Source organism: Microtus pennsylvanicus, chromosome 8 (assembly GCF_037038515.1).
Source record: "Microtus pennsylvanicus isolate mMicPen1 chromosome 8, mMicPen1.hap1, whole genome shotgun sequence".
Classification (NCBI taxonomy): Eukaryota; Metazoa; Chordata; class Mammalia; order Rodentia; family Cricetidae; genus Microtus; species Microtus pennsylvanicus.
Genome location: NC_134586.1, coordinates 73,318,762 through 73,336,750, shown reverse-complemented (window position 1 = coordinate 73,336,750; position 17,989 = coordinate 73,318,762). Strand labels below are relative to the sequence as shown.

At 44.5% G+C, this 17,989-nt stretch overlaps 2 protein-coding genes across 3 annotated transcripts in view; one reads left to right on the top strand and one right to left on the bottom strand.

Moving 5' to 3' along the window:
- The window catches only part of Ggcx (gamma-glutamyl carboxylase), a 22,432-nt gene extending 10,523 nt beyond the window's left edge, over nucleotides 1-11,909 (top strand). Inside the window, exons 7-15 of one of the 2 annotated variants that reach the window (XM_075983823.1) lie at nucleotides 2,534-2,697; nucleotides 3,195-3,460; nucleotides 3,601-3,732; nucleotides 4,601-4,752; nucleotides 5,170-5,339; nucleotides 5,502-5,632; nucleotides 6,409-6,556; nucleotides 6,715-6,910; nucleotides 7,252-11,909. In XM_075983823.1, coding sequence (XP_075839938.1) covers nucleotides 2,534-2,697; nucleotides 3,195-3,460; nucleotides 3,601-3,732; nucleotides 4,601-4,752; nucleotides 5,170-5,339; nucleotides 5,502-5,632; nucleotides 6,409-6,556; nucleotides 6,715-6,910; nucleotides 7,252-7,444 — 1,552 coding nt within the window. In that variant the 3' untranslated portion in view covers nucleotides 7,445-11,909. The remainder of the gene's footprint in view (nucleotides 1-2,533; nucleotides 2,698-3,194; nucleotides 3,461-3,600; nucleotides 3,733-4,600; nucleotides 4,753-5,169; nucleotides 5,340-5,501; nucleotides 5,633-6,408; nucleotides 6,557-6,714; nucleotides 6,911-7,251) is intronic. The other variant, XR_012911637.1, reaches the window with a different exon arrangement.
- Mat2a (methionine adenosyltransferase 2A) lies at nucleotides 10,778-17,989 on the bottom strand. Its single transcript, XM_075983824.1, has 9 exons — nucleotides 17,773-17,989; nucleotides 15,372-15,449; nucleotides 15,018-15,140; nucleotides 14,291-14,403; nucleotides 14,061-14,204; nucleotides 13,675-13,893; nucleotides 13,207-13,389; nucleotides 12,984-13,117; nucleotides 10,778-12,385 (listed from the first exon to the last, which is right to left on the bottom strand). Exons 1-9 carry the CDS (start codon nucleotides 17,861-17,863, stop codon nucleotides 12,283-12,285), a joined length of 1,188 nt encoding a protein of 395 aa, XP_075839939.1. The 5' UTR covers nucleotides 17,864-17,989; the 3' UTR covers nucleotides 10,778-12,282.

Genomic DNA, 17,989 nt, shown 5'->3' with positions numbered 1-17,989 from the left:
CCTGTGTCCTCTTGCAGCGCAGCCAGTATTAACTCTTTGCTCATCTCTCCAGGCCTGCCAGCTTGCTTTCTTATACCACCCAGGACCACCTGTATAGAGGTACCGCTGCCCATAGCTGCCTGGGCTCTCCCATGTCAATCGTTAACCAAGACGGTGCCCTGAAAGACCTAGGCATTCTAATGGAGGCTATCCCTCAGCTATGCTTTCCTCTTCCCAGATGGCTCCAGCCTGTGCAAGTTGATAATAAACGAAGCAGCACACTTGGTACATTAGCCAGGACCCAGCTGTTACCTTGGGTGACAGTGGTAGTTGCTTGTGTCCTTGCCTTGTCAACCCTGGTTTCTTTTTTTTTTTTTTAAAGATTTATTTATTTATTAGGTACATAGTATTCAGCCTCCATGCATGCCTGCAGGCCAGAAGAGGGCACCAGATCTCATTACAGGTGGTTGTGAGCCACCACATGGTTGCTGGGAATTGAACTCAGGACCTCTGGGAGAGCAGTTAATGCTCTTAACCTCTGAGCCATCTCTCCAGCCCCCCAGTTTCTTTTGTTAATTTTTTATTACATTTTGGCTATAGTGGGGATTGAACTTAGGATCTTATCCATGTAAGGCAAGCACCCCAGCCCTGACCCCACTCTTTTTATTGTCCTTTTTATTTTTTAAATTTTTTTGGAGACAGGGTCTCACTATGTAGCCCTGGCTGGTCCAGACTTTACTATGTAGACCAGACTGACCTTGGACTCAGAGAGCTGCTCTGCCTCCTGCGTGCTGAGACTAAAGGCGGAGTGACCATAGCCTTCTGTAGAGCCCCTCAGACAGTTCAGGAAGACAGCTGGTGCTGCTCCTGCCCGCAAAGCAGTTGTTACCAACTCTAAAACAGCTTCATCTGTGAGGTTTTCCTTTCCTTTCGATTCCCCCTCTCATTACGTTTCTCCCCCGACTTCCTCTATTTTCCACGTTCTGAAATGTGACCTGCCAGCCAAGCAGTTGCTCTTGCGGTTTCATTTTCACATGTGTCTGTTTGCATGTATTTGTAGGTACATTTGCACAGTGTGCCATGATACGTGTGGAGGTCAGAGGACAGTTTGCACAAGTTGCTTCTCGGCTTCCACCATGTGTGTCCCAGGGAGCAAACTCAGGCCTCCAGGCTTAGCAGCAAACACTTTTGTCCCCTGAAACACATCTCTCCAGCCCAACGCAGTCAGTGTTTTCAAACAAATTTTTCTTTTCTTCTGAGAAAAGATATCATCTATCCCAGGCTGGCCTTCAGCTTCCTGACTTCCTGCTTCTGCCTCCCAAGTATTAGGATTACAGTGTGCACTGCCGCACCCAGTTTTCTGAAGTGCTGGGGACCAGCCCTGGCACTTACCTTTTTTTTTTTTTAACTTTTTAAATTGATTCTTTGTGGATTTCACATCATGCATCTCGATCCCACTCGTCTCCCTGTTTCTTCTCATCCGCCCTCTGCCCTTTCAGCACCCCCCCCAGGATAAAACAAAATAAAATTTAAAAGAGAAAAGGAAAAGAAGGAAAACTCTCATCGTGGATGCTGTCGTATGACACAGTGGGTCACGCAGTATACGCTTTAGTCCATACATCATTACTTGCAAGTGTTCAGTGCAGTGAGTCGTTAGTCTGATTTGAGGCCTCTGGTTTTTGGCTCTCACTGGGACTCCTCTTGGATATCCTGTTGTCCTGTGTCATGGAGAGATCCTGCCACTTTAGGCCTGCAGGGCTGGTCCCTTTCATGCTCAGCACTTACCTTTTAACACTTCTCATTTATGATTTCCATGGGGAAAATTCTGTAGTATATTCCCCGTAGTATATTCCCGTAGTGTATTCCCCGCAGTATATTCCCCATAGTATATTCCCCGCAGTATATTCCTGTAGTATATTCCCCATAGTATATTCCCCGTAGTATATTCCCCACAGTATATTCCCCGCAGTATATTCCTGTAGTATATTCCCCATAGTATATTCCCCGTAGTATATTCCCCACAGTATATTCCCCGCAGTATATTCCCCATAGTATATTCCCCGCAGTATATTCCTGTAGTATATTCCCCATAGTATATTCCCCGTAGTATATTCCCCACAGTATATTCCTGTAGTATATTCCCTGCAGTATATCCCCATAGTATATTCCCCGCAGTATATTCCCTGTAGTATATTCCCCACAGTATATTCCTGTAGTATATTCCCCGCAGTATATTCCTGTAGTATATTCCCCGTAGTATATTCCCTGTAGTATACTTTTCCATCAGATTTTATCCTTGGAGACTGGGCTTTACTCATCGCACAGGGGATATTTAAAAGAAAAAGAAAAAAAAGGCCCCCTGAAAATGTCAAGGGGTTGGTAAACTCGAATGTAGAGCATTTTTATGAGTGCATTTGGGCCTTAGCTGTTGTACCCCACTGGTGGGTAGACCTTCATTAGGGACAGGTTATTGAGGTCCCTAGTGCTTCAGTCGTGCTGTGGTTGCTGGGCGACCCCACTGCCTGGGTCTGGACCTTTGTCCCTTTGTCTGCAGGCTGGTGCTGTCCGAGGAGCTGACAAGCCTGCTGGTGGTGCACTGGTGCGGCCTGCTCCTCGACCTCTCGGCTGGCTTCCTGCTCTTCTTTGATGCCTCAAGATCCATTGGCCTCTTCTTCGTGTCCTACTTTCACTGCATGAACTCGCAGCTCTTCAGCATAGGTCAGTGCCTGCAGCTGCGGGGCTGTGGGGAGCCTGGAGAGGAGCCTTGTCTGCCGGTGTGCGATGGCAGGGCGGTGGGGGGTGCAGGAGCTGAGCTGAGTCCAGTGTGGTCACTGTGAAGTAGGAATAAGTAAGGATGAGAGGATTGGGACCTCTGGGTACAACATGTTGCACAGTGAGGGTCTGTGGGAAGAACTGTTAGGCACTTCCTTTAGGGCCAGGGATGCGGCTCAGCTGCTCCAGTGCTTCCCTAGTGTGCACCCCCAGCACCACACAAAACCGGGTAATGGTACTCACCCCTTGTCCCAGCCCTTGGGAAAAGGTGAGAAGGACTAGGTCAAGGTCGTCCTCAGCTACACACCGAGTGCTAGGCCAGCACATGCTTTGTGAGACTGTCTCAAGAAAGTGAAGCCAAGAGCCTCCTTAGAGTAGAACACTTCAGCAGGACTTCGTAAGGGAGGAGCCTGACCATGCCGACTTTCTTCCTGCTTTCCTAGGCATGTTTCCCTATGTCATGCTGGCCAGCAGCCCCCTCTTCTGCTCAACTGAATGGCCACGGAAACTGGTAGCCCGGTGCCCCAAATGGCTGCAAGAACTGCTGCCTACCAAAGATGCTCCTCGGCCCAGCCCCTGCTGTGTCTATAAGAGGACCCGGGCCAAGGCTGGTACAAAGGCGGGGCTGCGCCACCGGCTGGGAGCCGTCTTCACCCTGCTCTACCTTCTGGAGCAGCTCTTCCTGCCGTATTCCCACTTCCTCACCCAGGTTTGTGCGATCGTTTTACATGCTGCATGGGCTTGGACTGTGCTGGATGTGGCAGGGCTTGGCCTTTTAGCTCTTCCTTGCTGGAGAATGAGGTTAGGTTGAGAGACATCAAGCTAACACGGTCTGCTCTGCCTTCCCAGGGTTACAACAACTGGACAAATGGGCTGTACGGCTATTCCTGGGACATGATGGTACACTCTCGCTCCCACCAGCATGTAAAGATCACCTACCGCGATGGCCTCACAGGCGAGCTTGGCTACCTTAACCCTGGGGTGAGACACCTGATGCTGCCCGTTCTTCAGAGCCCCTTGGGCTTTGGGATTTTATTTGGTCCTATACATGTCATAAAATAAAACAAATTTGGGTCCCTGCACCTTCTCCAAAACCAGACAAAACCTTCTTTTTTTCTTTTTTCTTCCTTCTTTTTTTTTTGGTGCTGGACCCAGGGCCTGACCACAAGTGTATACTGTACCATTGAGCTACATCCTCATCTTTGAACCTTTCATCATTTTAAAAAATTTAATGTATGTGCTTGTGTGTGTACATGAGAGACAGACAGACGCATGTAGAGACAACTTTGTGGAGTCAGTTATTTCTACAGCTTTGTGAGCTCTGGTAACATAATCCAGGTCATCAGGGGGTTGTGGCAAATGTTTTTAACATGCTGAATCATCTCACCAGACCAGACCTTTTTTTTTTTTTTTTTAAATCAAGACAGGGTTTCTCTGTAGCTTTGGAGCCTGTCCTGGAACTAGCTCTTGTAGACCAGGCTGGCCTCGAATTCACAGAGATCCTCCTGCCTCTGCTTCCCGAGTGCTGGGATTAAAGTCATATGCCACCACCACCTGGCTACCAGACCATATTTTTAATTAATTAAGCCAGGGTCTTTATAGCTCAGGCTGGTCCCTTTTCAGCCATTATGTCTGATGCTGTACTTTTTAAAAAATGTGGATAGAGATGAAACAGTTTGTCATTGTTTTGAGTTAAGATTGTATTTTGGAAAGGTGAGTAAATACCTAACAATGAAAGTTCACATCCGAAGACAAGTTCCTTTCCCCTCCTGCTCTAACTAGGCAGCAGGTAAAGATCTTTGTGTTATTGGCAGTGACAAAGTGGGACTAATATGGGGGTTTGGGACAGGTATTCACACAGAGCCGGCGATGGAAGGACCATGCAGACATGCTGAAGCAATATGCCACTTGCCTGAGCCTGCTGCTTCCCAAGTACAATGTCACTGAGCCCCAGATCTACTTTGATATTTGGGTCTCCATCAATGACCGCTTCCAGCAGAGGTGGGCAAGAGACAGGGGAAGATGAAGCACAGCTCTTTTTGACCAGATGAAAAGCTGACGTCTTCTCATGGTGTCTTGCTTTTTACAAGGCTGTCTCTCTCTCAGTCTAGTGCATGTCGGGGTTGATCTGGTTGTGGGCATAGTTGGTTGTGTCCAGCAGGGGGCACCATCATCCAGGAGAAAAGCGAACTGACTATTCTTTCAGACACTGTTAACACAATGCCTTCTCCTCAGGTGGCCACTAACTCACATTCTTTCCCCTTCTCTCTGCCACGGACTGGCAATAACATGCTGACAGTAGGCATTTCTCCTTTTGGGAAATCCTGTCCACTCTCCATGGGTCCAGTGATGAAAGGAGCAGAATCAGTGGTGGGTGAGTGGCCACTGCCTCCTCAGAACATGATTTTCTTTTTTAAGGCTTTTTGACCCTCGTGTGGACATCGTGCAGGCTGTCTGGTCCCCCTTCAAGCGCACACCTTGGGTGCAGCCACTCTTGATGGACTTATCTCTCTGGAGGACCAAGTTACAGGATATTAAGAGCAGTCTGGACAACCACACTGAGGTGGTCTTCATTGCAGATTTCCCTGGTATGGAGGAAAGTGAGAGCAGATTGTGCTGTCTTTCCTTGGCTTCCTTGAGCAGAGACATTGCATATGATGGGGTAGGGAGGGAACTCTCTGGAGGTGATGGTGGCGAAAGACTGTTCTGGTAGGGTGGGGTGGGATAGTGAATTCTCTTGCTTCTGGCAGGGCTTCACCTAGAAAATTTTGTGAGTGAAGACCTGGGCAACACTAGCATCCAGCTGCTGCAGGGAGAGGTCACTGTGGAATTGGTAGCAGAACAGAAAAACCAGACTCTTCAGGCGGGAGAAAAAATGCAGGTATTTGCTGGGGTTAACAGTGACAGAGGCTAAGGATGTAGTACTACAAAACAAAACCTGCAGAAGGGGCATGAAGTTTAGGGAGATGTAAAGAAACTGCTTGGCCTTTGATAGGCCAGCCCTTAGGTGGGTGGAGTAGACAGAACAGAATTCTGGGAGAAAGAAAGCCGAGTCAGTCACCATGATTCTCCCACCTGACACAGACACAGGTTAAGATCTTTCCTGGTAAGCCATACCTCGTGATGTTACACAGATTATTAAATATGGGTTAAAGCAAGATGTGAGAACTAGCCAGTAAGAGGCTAGAGCCGATGGGCCAAGCAGTGTTTAAAAGAATACAGTTTCCGTGTAATTATTTTGGGTAAAGCTAGCTGGGAGCCAGGCGGTGGGAACACAGCCCTGCAGCTCCCTACTACAGAGATAGGGTTCATTTATTACAGATAAAGTCTTTCCCAGCGCAGTAGTGTAGGGGAGGCTCAGAAAGCAGGGACTTCACTGGGGCATGGAAGCACATGCCTGTCATTTTCAGGACTTGGGAGGCTGAGGCAGGAAAACAGAATTCCAGGACTACACAGTGAGACCAGAACTCAAAACAACACTAGGAGGAGAAACAAAAAAGGAGGACCCCTGAGGCTGTGAAAAACTTTCCAGATTCTAGGGGCCATTGTTTCAGACTCCAAGACACAGGAAAAGAGAGTGCCAGCATGATTAGAGTAGCGAGGCCATAGGCTAGCTAGGGAAGTTAGAATTAAATGTATCCTTTGTTATCCTCTCAGTTGCCTGCTGGAGAGTACCATAAAGTCTATACTATATCATCGAGTCCCTCCTGCTATATGTACATCTATGTCAACACAACAGAGGTCGCACTGGAGCAGGACCTGGCATATCTGCAAGAATTAAAGGAGAAGGTGGAGAATGGAAGTGGTGAGTGAGTGTGTGGAGGTTTGACAGAGTACCTGGTGTCAGGAAGTCAGGGTTATAGCTAACGGTCAAAGAGAGTGCTTGAAGTCTCTCGGAGATGGGAATGGCCGAGTCAGAGAGGGGTCCATCTCATTGGTTCCTTTTTGCTGACTTCTGGACAGAAACAGGGCCGCTGCCTCCAGAACTTCAGCCTATTTTGGAAGGGGAAATAAAAGGAGGTCTTGAGCCAACACCTTTGGTCCAGACCTTTCTAAGACGGCAGCGTCAACGCCAAGAAATCGAACGCCGGCGAAATAGCCCTTTCCATGAGCGATTCCTCCGCTTCTTGCTGCGAAAGCTGTATGTCTTTCGACGCAGGTAAGTTTCACTCACAGAAGCAGTTGTCATTGCCATCAGGTATTTGCAAGTTTGGTCACTTTCCCCTAGTGAGGACAACAGTAGAGACTCCTAGGGATCTTTCCCCTCCTCACCCTTCCCCGTTCTTTTTATCTATAACCTTTCCATCTTTCTATGGTTATTCCTATTCTACCCTAGAATACTGTCAGCCTTCAGAGGGGTAGGGTCCTAGCATTTGGGATGTGGAAGGTCAGTAAAGTAGACGTCTGTCTCCAGGTGAGTGGGTCTAAGACCAAGTGTTTCCTTAGGGCTTTGGTTGGAGTTATGTAGAAAAATAAATTTGGACTGTTTTTTTTTTTCAGCTTCCTGATGACTCGAATTTCACTCCGAAATCTGCTATTAGGCCGCCCTTCTTTAGAGCAGCTAGCCCAAGAGGTGACATATGCAAACTTGCGACCTTTTGAACCAGTTGATGAGTCAAGTGCTTCAAACACCGATTCTTCAAACCCTAATCCTTCAGAGCCAGATTCTGAGCATGTTCACTCTGAGTTGTGAGGGCAGTCCAGATGTTCTGTGCAGATGTGGGGGCTTCCTGGATATTTGTGAAAAATGGTCTATTTTGAGATAGGGTTTCACAATACTATACAGGCTGGCCTCAGACTCATGCTAGTCCCTCTGCTGAGTGTTTTGTGATTACATGAATATCACCAAACCTAGTTCTTTTCCTTTTATATCCCCCACCCCTTATAAGTACAAGATGATAGTTTACAGAATCCAAGGCAACAGGGAATTTGAATCCCAAGACTGGTGGCTCTTTTTAGAAGCAGTGTGAACTGTCTTTTTACAGCAAGGGAATCTTTGTGTAGCCCTTGCTGTCTTGGAACTCTCAGTAGACCAGGCTGGGCTTAAACTCTCACCTTTCTCTGCCTCCCAAGTGCCGGGATTAAAGGTGTGCACCACCAATGCCTTGTTTATAGTCATTTTAAAGCTGACTATAGGAAAAGGAATCTACCACAATGATAACAGCTGAAACCATGTGCTTGCTATGTACCTGGATTATCATACTTTGTACTTTAAGAAGTATTGGCTTTATTTTACCTTTGAAGAAAGGAAAGCAGGTTAAAATTCACCCAAAGGCATCCAGGAGTGGGTTGACAATTTGAACTGCAATCTGTTGGAATTATGTCTTCTATGTTGTTGCTTAATAATTTTCATAACCAAATGGGAGGAGGGGAAGAAGTGAAAATTTTTAATAAAAATAAAAATTGAAAACTAAAAATTTTTTTTCATAACCACTGACAGTAAAGCTGAAGCAGTATAGCTTAAAACTTGTATTATTTCCAAGTGATTAGGATGACCAGGTACTAAATGTACGAAGTAATTTTTTATTTACAATTCCTTTTTGTAGCCAGCAAGTTTTTCAGCAGCAATGGTATTAGAATTGCACTACTAAATAGGGAAGCCAGATGGCTTGCTTTAGTATAAATCAGCTTAGTGAATGGCAGCTCTTTAAGCCATGACTGAATATTAATCCTTGAGGTTTTCCTTACATTTGTCAAGCCCCATCACATCTATCTTCTGTTCATCCTATTTTTATCTCTACTATTGGCTTATTCCTTCATTCTTTATACTAGAGTCTACTTAGGGATAGACCAAGTCAGACCCACTTTTTTTTTTTTTTTTTGCACAGGTTGAGCCCAAGTATGGACATCAGAAGTCCCTCTTAATGCATACAAATTATTGTATATAGGCTATTGATGGCCATGTACAGGAAACCCTCTGATCCAATTTTCTAACAGGGGAAACTGTTTTGTGGTTTTTTTGTTTTATTTAGAGACAGGTTTTCTATAACAGCCCTGGAATTTACTCTCTACACTAGGCTGGCCTCAAACTTCATAATCTTTTTCTTACAGTAACACTATGAATGTACCTTGGCACTATGTCCTTTCCAGGCTCAGCTGTTTGTTCCCTTAACCTGTCACCCTTGACTAGCAAGAAGTTGTTTGGGAGGTTTGTCTTTCAAATGTATGCTGGAAATGAACCCAAATTTCATGCAAAGTACTCAGTTTGCACAAAGATGCCGTTTCTGTTTTCTCAGGAGAAATGTTAGGATGGATTAGAGATGAAGACATTACTAGATAAGCTACCTGGAGCTAGAGATGGAGTTCAGTTGATAGAGGTACTATTAGTCTACCATGCATGTGCAGGTTGAGCAGTAATCTTAAGAGGTGACAAGATCAGTTTAAGGCCAGCATGGGATAGGCCAGCCCCTACCATTTGAAGGAAGTTGTATTAGTATTGCTAGAGAAACTACGCTCTCCCGAGTTGTTCTGGGAATGGATTATTGATATCTTTAAAAAGTTAAGGGGCCTAGCATTGTACATCCAGCAAAATTAAAAGTACAAATTTCCTTTTCATGTTAAGAACTTGTACCTGACCTTACTAACTCTCCAGTGTATACTTCATGCTTGTACTTAGCGTGTACCCTTGCTTGGTCTAGTGTTCATGCACCTAGTACTTTTAGGACATACTCGGTCCTATGCTACTCTAAAAAGCCAGCTATCTCACATAGTTTAGCAATTTTGACCTTAGCTGAGACTATCCCAATATAAATTATATAGCAGAGAATAATCTTTAACTTCCAGTTGTCCTGAACACTCATATTACAGGTGTTCATTACCATGTCTGAATTTTTTTGAGACAGGGTCTATCATATCCTAGATATATAGACAGCCAACTTCAAACTCAAATATATGGCAGTCTCTGCTTTCTGACATTTGAAATCACAGGCATGTACTACTACATACAGCTCAGCAATCATTGTTGTTCCTACTACTAATCATTCATCTATCCCCTCCTGTCTTTAGCCAATAAGGTTATTCACAATGGAATGGTACCTAAGACTTGAGATAAAGACTTGCTAACCAAGTCTGCTGTCTCTCAAATGCTGGGATTCCAACTGTCACGGCCACCCTCGTCCTGCAAGGATGACGCGACCACTGGAGCTCTTCTTGCAGCAGTTTATTCCAGGACTTTATTCACAGCAATCTCTTTCTCTCCCTCTCTCTCTGACCTCTTTTTCTCTCAGCCCTTAAGTAGGCATGGGCTGCCAACCCTGAACTGCCAGGTGGGCACTGCCCATAGGTTCCCGCATATGCAGGCAGCTGATAATCATTGCGTGATCATAGCATAGGTCAGGCCTTAGCCATCTCAGGAGTTGATTATACATCTCCATCAGGTGTGACACCACGCAGCTCGCTACACAACTGAGCCACAAAGGCTTTCTAGGCTCCTTGAAATCACTAAACCTTTACCAGACAATGCAGTGGGCTTTCTGTTGTTACTAATTTTAATGAACTTTAGTTAAAAAACTTTGCTTTGGGGGCTGGAGAGATGGCTCAGAGGTTAAGAGTCCTAAATTCAATTCCCAGCAACCACATGGTGGCTCACAACCATCTGCATTGAGATCTGGTGCCCTTTTCTAGTGTACAAGCATACACCCAGGCAAAACTGTATGCATAATTAAAGATTAAAAAGAAAAACACTTTGCTTTTAATACTAAAAACTAAAGTGCCTTCCTGTTACCACAGAAGCCACCGTCCCCATTCAGAGAAATCCACATTTCTTAAATTCCAGAGAATCTTCCCCATTTATTTCAATAGCAGGGGCAAACTAGTTCTGGCTAGCCCAGAACTCAGGAGAATCTGCTTGCTTCTGCTACTCCAGTGCTTGAGGGATGGGGAGGAGACACCTAACTCCAGAGCATGCAACAAGTAAGAGTTCACTCCAAGCTTCTAAACCATGACCTAATCGTTGAAAACCTTTTCTTTGGCAATGGTGGTAGAACACATGTAGATTTTACCATAGAAAATAACAAGTGGACACAAGTTTGGGTAGAACCTAGCATTTTATTTAGATCTTCATTAAACTGTTGGAATTGAGAACCAGACATACGTAATAAACCTCCAAAAATAGATCCTGAAAGGCACTTTCTTGCTTAGGGCAAGCAGTCACATGGAATAAGCATGTAAACAAGCTGGCTTCTCTGTACCACACCAGCCAAGTCAGCTTTCTCCATGGCCAGCTGCACCAGCTCTGCCCTCCCTTCTGTTAACACCAGCCAGACCCCCTGTAGGTCTAACCCAAGGTTTTTCTGTAGGACACCTTGGCCTACCTGGGAATGCTGGAAACATGTTAAAGGAATCATGGTGTTGAGGAAAAAAAAAAAGATCTTTTAAAAGCTGCCATCTGAGGTGATGGCTTCTCTGTACTTACGCCATACCCCAGAATACAATAAATAAGCAATTAGAAAATGTTCAAGTATGAAGGGATTTCCTCCTCCCCGCCAAAAGCACTGCTCTCTGAAGGAAGCTGGTTTCTCTGTAGCTACACCAGCTGTTCAGAAAGCTCATTGGACCTGGTTTTGAAAATAAAACAAAGTTAAAACCCTGGGAGGAGCTATTGTGCAGTGGAGTACTGTCTTTCTTATAAAGAAAAAAAAAAGTTACCTGGTACCAAAGTGTGCAACCTACAGACCCTCAGGTACTGCCCTGTGACTTCTCTGTATGACATCACAAGGGTGCCAAGTGCCTGTTTTTCTAGACTAGAAGTTGGTGAGGTTTGGCTAGTGCTGAAACCATGCATAGGATTGGTTTACTAAATAAAACCTTATTACGTACGTCCTCCAAAGACAGCTGAAAAGTGGAGAGATTTTGATTTGGTGCTGTTTAAAAGGTGGCAATTAATAGCATAAGCACCAGGGAGATGGTTTATAATTGTAACTGCCTTTTTTTTTTGAAGTCAGGCTAGAGCTCCAACTGAAACTTGCGTTTCATGCAAGATTGATTGGATAGGGACAACTCCCTGACAAAGAACTACATAATTAGAAATGACCAAGTTATAGGGAGGATAAGGGGAGGGGCTTCACATTCAATAAATAGAGCTCAAGACATTACAAATTCATGCTGACAGGGCTATGGCATTGCCAAAGGCTATAGTCAAACTACGAGTACTTTACGTGCACATTACAAGGACATTTTCAGCATCTGGTGGGAAAGGAATTGCAATTAGGACTTTGGAGGATTAGGTGATAGGACACAAAGGTTCGATTTCAAAGCATTATTCACTACAGTGTTTGTTTCTAGGCAGTTACATGGATCACCTATGCTCACTATATCCATTATAATGGTGAACAAAACACCTAGGGACAGAGTAGCAAGCCCAACTTACAGTTCCCCACAAAAGCTAAAATTCATGTCATTGATTAGAGTGACTGCAACTGATCAGGAGCTGAAAGAGGACAGAAAAATTTAGGAAAAGGGCCCTTTCCCTCAGAGCTTGAAGGCTTCTCTGTAGCCTACGCCAACAAGTCTGGGGAAAAAAGGCTAACACTTTCAGTATTTAAGCTTTTTGGGCACTTCCCATGGGAAGCTGTCCCTACCAAAGTGGCCATAGGCTGCAGTCCTCTGATAAATTGGCTTCTTCAGATCCAGATCCCTGGAATATACAAGTCCATAACTTAATATGTAGCATTAAATCAAAATAAAGCAAAACAACAGCAAGACTCATTTCAAGAGCTCTGGCAAAATGAGTTCAGTTCTCCCTGGGGTTTGCTAGGAAAAAAGTTCATGGCAAAAGTGTTGTTACTTCCCTCGTGTCCAAACTGCTTGCACAGTCCTTTATTAGTAACTACAGTTGTTTTCCAGCCCTGGCTTGACAAATATGAAAACTTAAATCATTCTCAGGAATTCCAATTACATACTTACCAAGGTCCAATCACTGCCCAACTATGGTTATTTTCTTTGTAACTTTGAACATCCCACCTTAACGTATTAATCTTTAATGTAGCACCCTTAGTTAATGTAAGCACAAAGCTTAGTATTGAAGATGGAGAACTTTTTAGAATGTTACTGAGTCGCAGAACACTAACTTCATCAGCTAGGTCCTCTCCAGGCAATTTAAAATATTTTTAAAACAGGCATGTTTTAAGAATTAATATTTGTTCCCCTATATGAAGAATCTACCTTCATCTCCAGATTTCAGTATACATGCCCACCCACCATTTCTCACTAGCAATAGGCTTTACCATCTTTACCTGACAATGACCCCAGGGCGAAGATCAAAATTCTTCTTTACAATTTCTAATAGCTCTCTCTCACTCTTCTGGGAAGTACCATAATGGAAAATGGAGATCGACAATGGATGAGAAACTCCGATAGCATAAGAGACCTAAAAGTCATTAATATATTGTTATAAAATAGGGATGCATATAAACTTTTACTCAATACTCTTTTCCCATTTACCTGTTCATTACATACCTGAACAAGAACCCTCCTGCACAGACCTCCTTTAACAAGGGATTTTGCTACCCAACGAGCAGCATAAGCAGCTGAGCGGTCCACTTTGGTATAATCCTTTCCTGAAAAGGCCCCTCCTCCATGAGCTCCCCAACCGCCATAAGTATCCACAATGATTTTTCGGCCAGTCAAACCAGCATCACCCTGAAATTATAGGGTTTAAGTCATGTAATCTTTTCTAGTAAGTGGTTCTTGACTAGGCTATTAGGAATCATTCAAGATCCTTATGTAGCTAGCAGTAGCCACATGTATAAACCTAACGCTTTAAGATTAGCTGTATATAGTGATATAACATCAGGTACATAGTGAATTTGGGGGTAGCATGGGCCATGCAAGACACAGTGTATGTAGGATATATATGGCTGGGGGAGGGGGCAGCTAAAATTTCCAAGTAACCAACAATAGTCAAAACATTTCATAATTTATTACCTGAGGCCCACCAATAACAAATCTGCCACTTGGCTGTAGGTGGTAAATTGTATCCTCATCAAGGTATTTTGCAGGTACAACAGCTTTGATCACTTTCTCCTTTAGAGCATCTCTCATCTCATCAAGACAAACTTCTTCATCATGTTGCACAGATATAACAATTGTATGGACTCTGATAGGAAGCACAGCACCTCGATCTTGCATATACTGCACAGTCACCTTGGATGCAAAATAGATCAGAACACTTGTCTAACCAGCTTTGTTCCCTATCATAAGATTAAATATAGCAAAAGACAAGTATTATCCCCCCTCAGTCAGCTATAATTAAGTAACTTAGGACTTTTAGTGTAATTTGAGATGAACATTAGTTTTAAACCACCACTTACTTGAGTTTTAGAATCTGGGCGCAACCAAGGCAATGTGCCATTGCGGCGTAGTTCAGCCAGTTTGGCATTTAGCTTGTGTGCTAAGACAATGGTTAAAGGCATACACTCTTCAGTTTCATCAGTGGCATAACCAAACATCAAACCCTACGAAATAGGAAAAATTAAATGTGAAAGAGAAATCCAAGTTTTAGAATCCAATGTTAAGAGATGTCAATAAACTATGACAATACCTGGTCTCCTGCACCAATGTCTTCCTCATTCCGGTCAAGATGAACACCTTGGGCAATATCTGGTGACTGTTGTTCCAAGGCCACCAACACATTACAAGTCTTGTAGTCAAACCCTGCAAACAACAAGGTGTTCCAATAACTCTCATGTTTTTTAGTGGTAACTCCAAAATGTTAACAAGTGTTGCTAGCAATTGGAATATGCTTAAAAGTGGCCAATCCAGGTGGCGGTGGTGGCACATGCACACCATTAATCCCAGCACTCGGGAGGCATAGGTAGGCAGATCTGAGTTCCAGGGCAGCCAGGGCTACAAAAAGAAAACCCTATCACAGAAAGAAAACAAACAAATGAAAAAACAGAACTAAAGGGTAAAGTTAAGAGGAGAAAAAAATACCGATGGCAACAAGATCTACTGTACAATATTTTAATAGACCATATTCAACATGATTCACTTATTGCCCCCCTCTGCATTATGGTTTGAAAGAAGGTCTTTAACTTGGTTGGGCTAACTCCTGCTTGACCTCTGGCCACTCTACTGAGATAAAATATTGCTCTTGCACTAAATGACACACTTTAGAGGACAGAATAGGCTAGATCAGAAAGCTGAGAGGATATGGTAAAACTATGCAATCAGTTAAGATTACCAGGAACGTAAGAAGCTTCTCCCATTAGCATCATATTCTACGTCTGCAAAAATGAGTTTATAAAAATTAAATATTTAAGGAATACCTTTGGATGAATCATCATATCCAATGTGCTTAATGGCTTCACGAACCACTTTCTGGTAATCAACAGCAGCTCTGGATGTTATTTCCCCAGCAAGAAGGATCATTCCAGTTTTAGCAACAGTTTCTAATAAAACAGAAATTTATGCCCAAAATATTAGGGTAGGGGTGCCAGCTGGGGAATTCAATCCACACTGAACATGCTATATCCCTGGGGTTCATTTTCTACTTCTGAGATAGTGTCTTGCTAAATTGCCAACATGGACATTAATTTGCTACCTCTAGCCTCAACCTCTCATCAGACCAGACTTTCCTTCAAATGCCCCCTTTTCCATTCAAGCAAGTATTGTATACCCACCACAAGCCACTTTGGCATCGGGGTCCTGCTGAAGGTGTGCATCAAGAACAGCATCACTGATTTGATCACAGATCTTATCTGGAAAATAAAAATTCCCCATTCAATTTATCCATTACTATTATCTATCATGTAACCAGCAGTTGATGTTCAACCCGAGGGGCCAAGCACAGCTGTGAATTTTTAGATACAAAAATCTTGTCATGCTGTCAAAAGATTATATATACCTAGCTGCACCAAAAAACCAAATAACACTAATGGTTTCCAATAGTGGAAACTATTGAATTCTAGCTATATTACTCAAACCCATGGCAGTCCTGACTCAGTCTCCAGAATGGTGGATTAAAGTATGCATCACCATTCTAGGCTTAAACAAATAAAAAACAGCATTATTTGTGCATACATGGCTAATACTTGTATGATGGTGTTCATGTAAAGATCACAAAACATTGAGAGGAGCTGGCTCTCCATTATGTATCCCAGGAACTCTGATCACAACAGCCTTGGCAGCAAGCATTCTTAACCCATTGAGCAAATCTCACTGGCCCCACTCACAACTTTGAAGTGAACAATTCTACTTCATTGCTTTAATATGTTAATAAAAGCACTGCTTTACCAAGACCTATTTGCCAGAATAAAAATTACTGTATACAGCGTCATATGCTTAAACTTTCAGCCCATTTAACATCCTAGTCGAGTCAAAGTAGAAATGATGATCATCTTGAAATTCCAAAGCCAATCCCAGGAAATAACTTCATAGTGTATTTTAAAGATCAATTGTTCTATTTTATCTTCCACTTAAAATAGGTTACAAAATTAACCCACTAAGAGCTAAATAAGCCAACTGTCAGGTTACTAAAAAGTCCATTACCCCTATTAGAAACACTCAGTTCCTCAAGTTTTAACTAGTACCAAACCTCTGTACTTGGGATGAATAAACCAAGGTCATATGTAGACCAAGCACTCTGACCTAAAAAAGAAAGCTAACCATTTAGAGAAACAAGACTTTTCTTTGTATTTAACCATGAAAATAAATTTTAACTATGAACAGCAAGAGGAAAATGATCCAGGAAACTATCCAAATGCATTGTCAATTTGGAAAACACAGTATCCTGGATTGGAATCTGTGTGGTGTTGACAAAGTGTTCCATGTAGACCAGGCTAACCTCAAACCCAATCTCCTGTCTCTACAGTCTAAACGCTGGGGTTACAAAAGTGTGCCATCAAGCTTGGCTCCAATCTCCTGAATTTTGTTACTACTTTCTCCCAAAATGTGTATTCCAATCATAGCACCTAAGACCTTATCTAGCAACTGTAATAAAGAGCGACCCAATCGATGGAGAGGCACCCCTTTCCTTGAGGGAAAACCCACCACAGCAACACTTAGATTTCATTTGTCACTCAAGGTCCTACTGGGTTTGTTCACTATCATTAATTAGGCCACTAACTAAAAGCAGATCCTTCCATCAAGGATGTTGCTGTGGACTCCTTTAACAGAAGAGCTCAAATGACATCCCAAAGTTCCCAAAAATAGCTTCATTCTAACTCATCTCAACATGGCCGTCCAGTGGACAAAGCCAAAGGAAACGTGACATTTTTTTTTTCAAGATAGGGTTTCTCTATAGCTTTGGAGCCTGTCCTGGAACTAGCTCTTGTAGACCAGGCTGGCCTCGAACTCAGAGATCGGGCTGCGTCACCACCGCCCGGCAATAAATCCTCCTTTAATCGTTGGAAAGCGCCAAAGGGAAGACTTTAAAAGGAAACCTAATGCCATGGGGGTTTGCACTAAATTCATGCTCCTCGTCCTTTTCACGCAGCCTCCAAATAAGGGATGTCCTCTCTAACTTGCGCTATATTTAGTCGGCGGCTGCCTGTCACCTTGGAGGCCTAAGGACATGTCCAACCACACTCGTGCGCATTTTCAGTGACCGGAAGTCGTGGATAATGGAGATAGCACGTTTGGAGACACCAGCCCCCACTTCTAACCCGGGGGCTCGGGCAGGGAGCGGCCAGCAGCTCCGCTTCGCCCTGATGCCACATGCGGTGAACACGTGGTTGCCGCTGCAATGCGGGGCGCGCGCTCCCGACGGCCGGACGCGAGCACGCGGGGCGGGGTCGCCCACTTGAGATTTTTCCAGACGACGGGACTAAAGAGGAGGAAACAGGGCCCTCCCCGCGCCGGTCGCTGGCCCCCGCCCTTCTCGTTTTCTGGAACCTTCCGCGTGCCGGGGCGCGCCGCCGGATGGGGATGAGAGAATGGGGGGAGGGGAGCGGCGGCCGCACACTGCAACCTCCGGGAACCACAAGAGGCCGGCGCGCGGCCGCCGCTGTTCTCACCGAGCCTGACGGCCTCGACCCCCAGCGCCACCGCCCCGTCCTGCTCCCGAGTCCCCCGTCCACTCACCTGGGTGACCTTCCCCCACAGACTCCGAGGTGAAGAGGAACGTCCCCTCCTCAATGAACGCCTCGTGGAAGCCGTTGAGCTGACCGTTCATGGCGGCGGTGGTGAGAGGACGCGACTCGGAGGACACGGAGCGGCGGCGAGGCAGGGAGCTGCTAAGCGCGCAGAGTAAGGCTTGCTCCTGCTCGGGGCGGGATGGCGACTCGGAGCGAACGGAGCG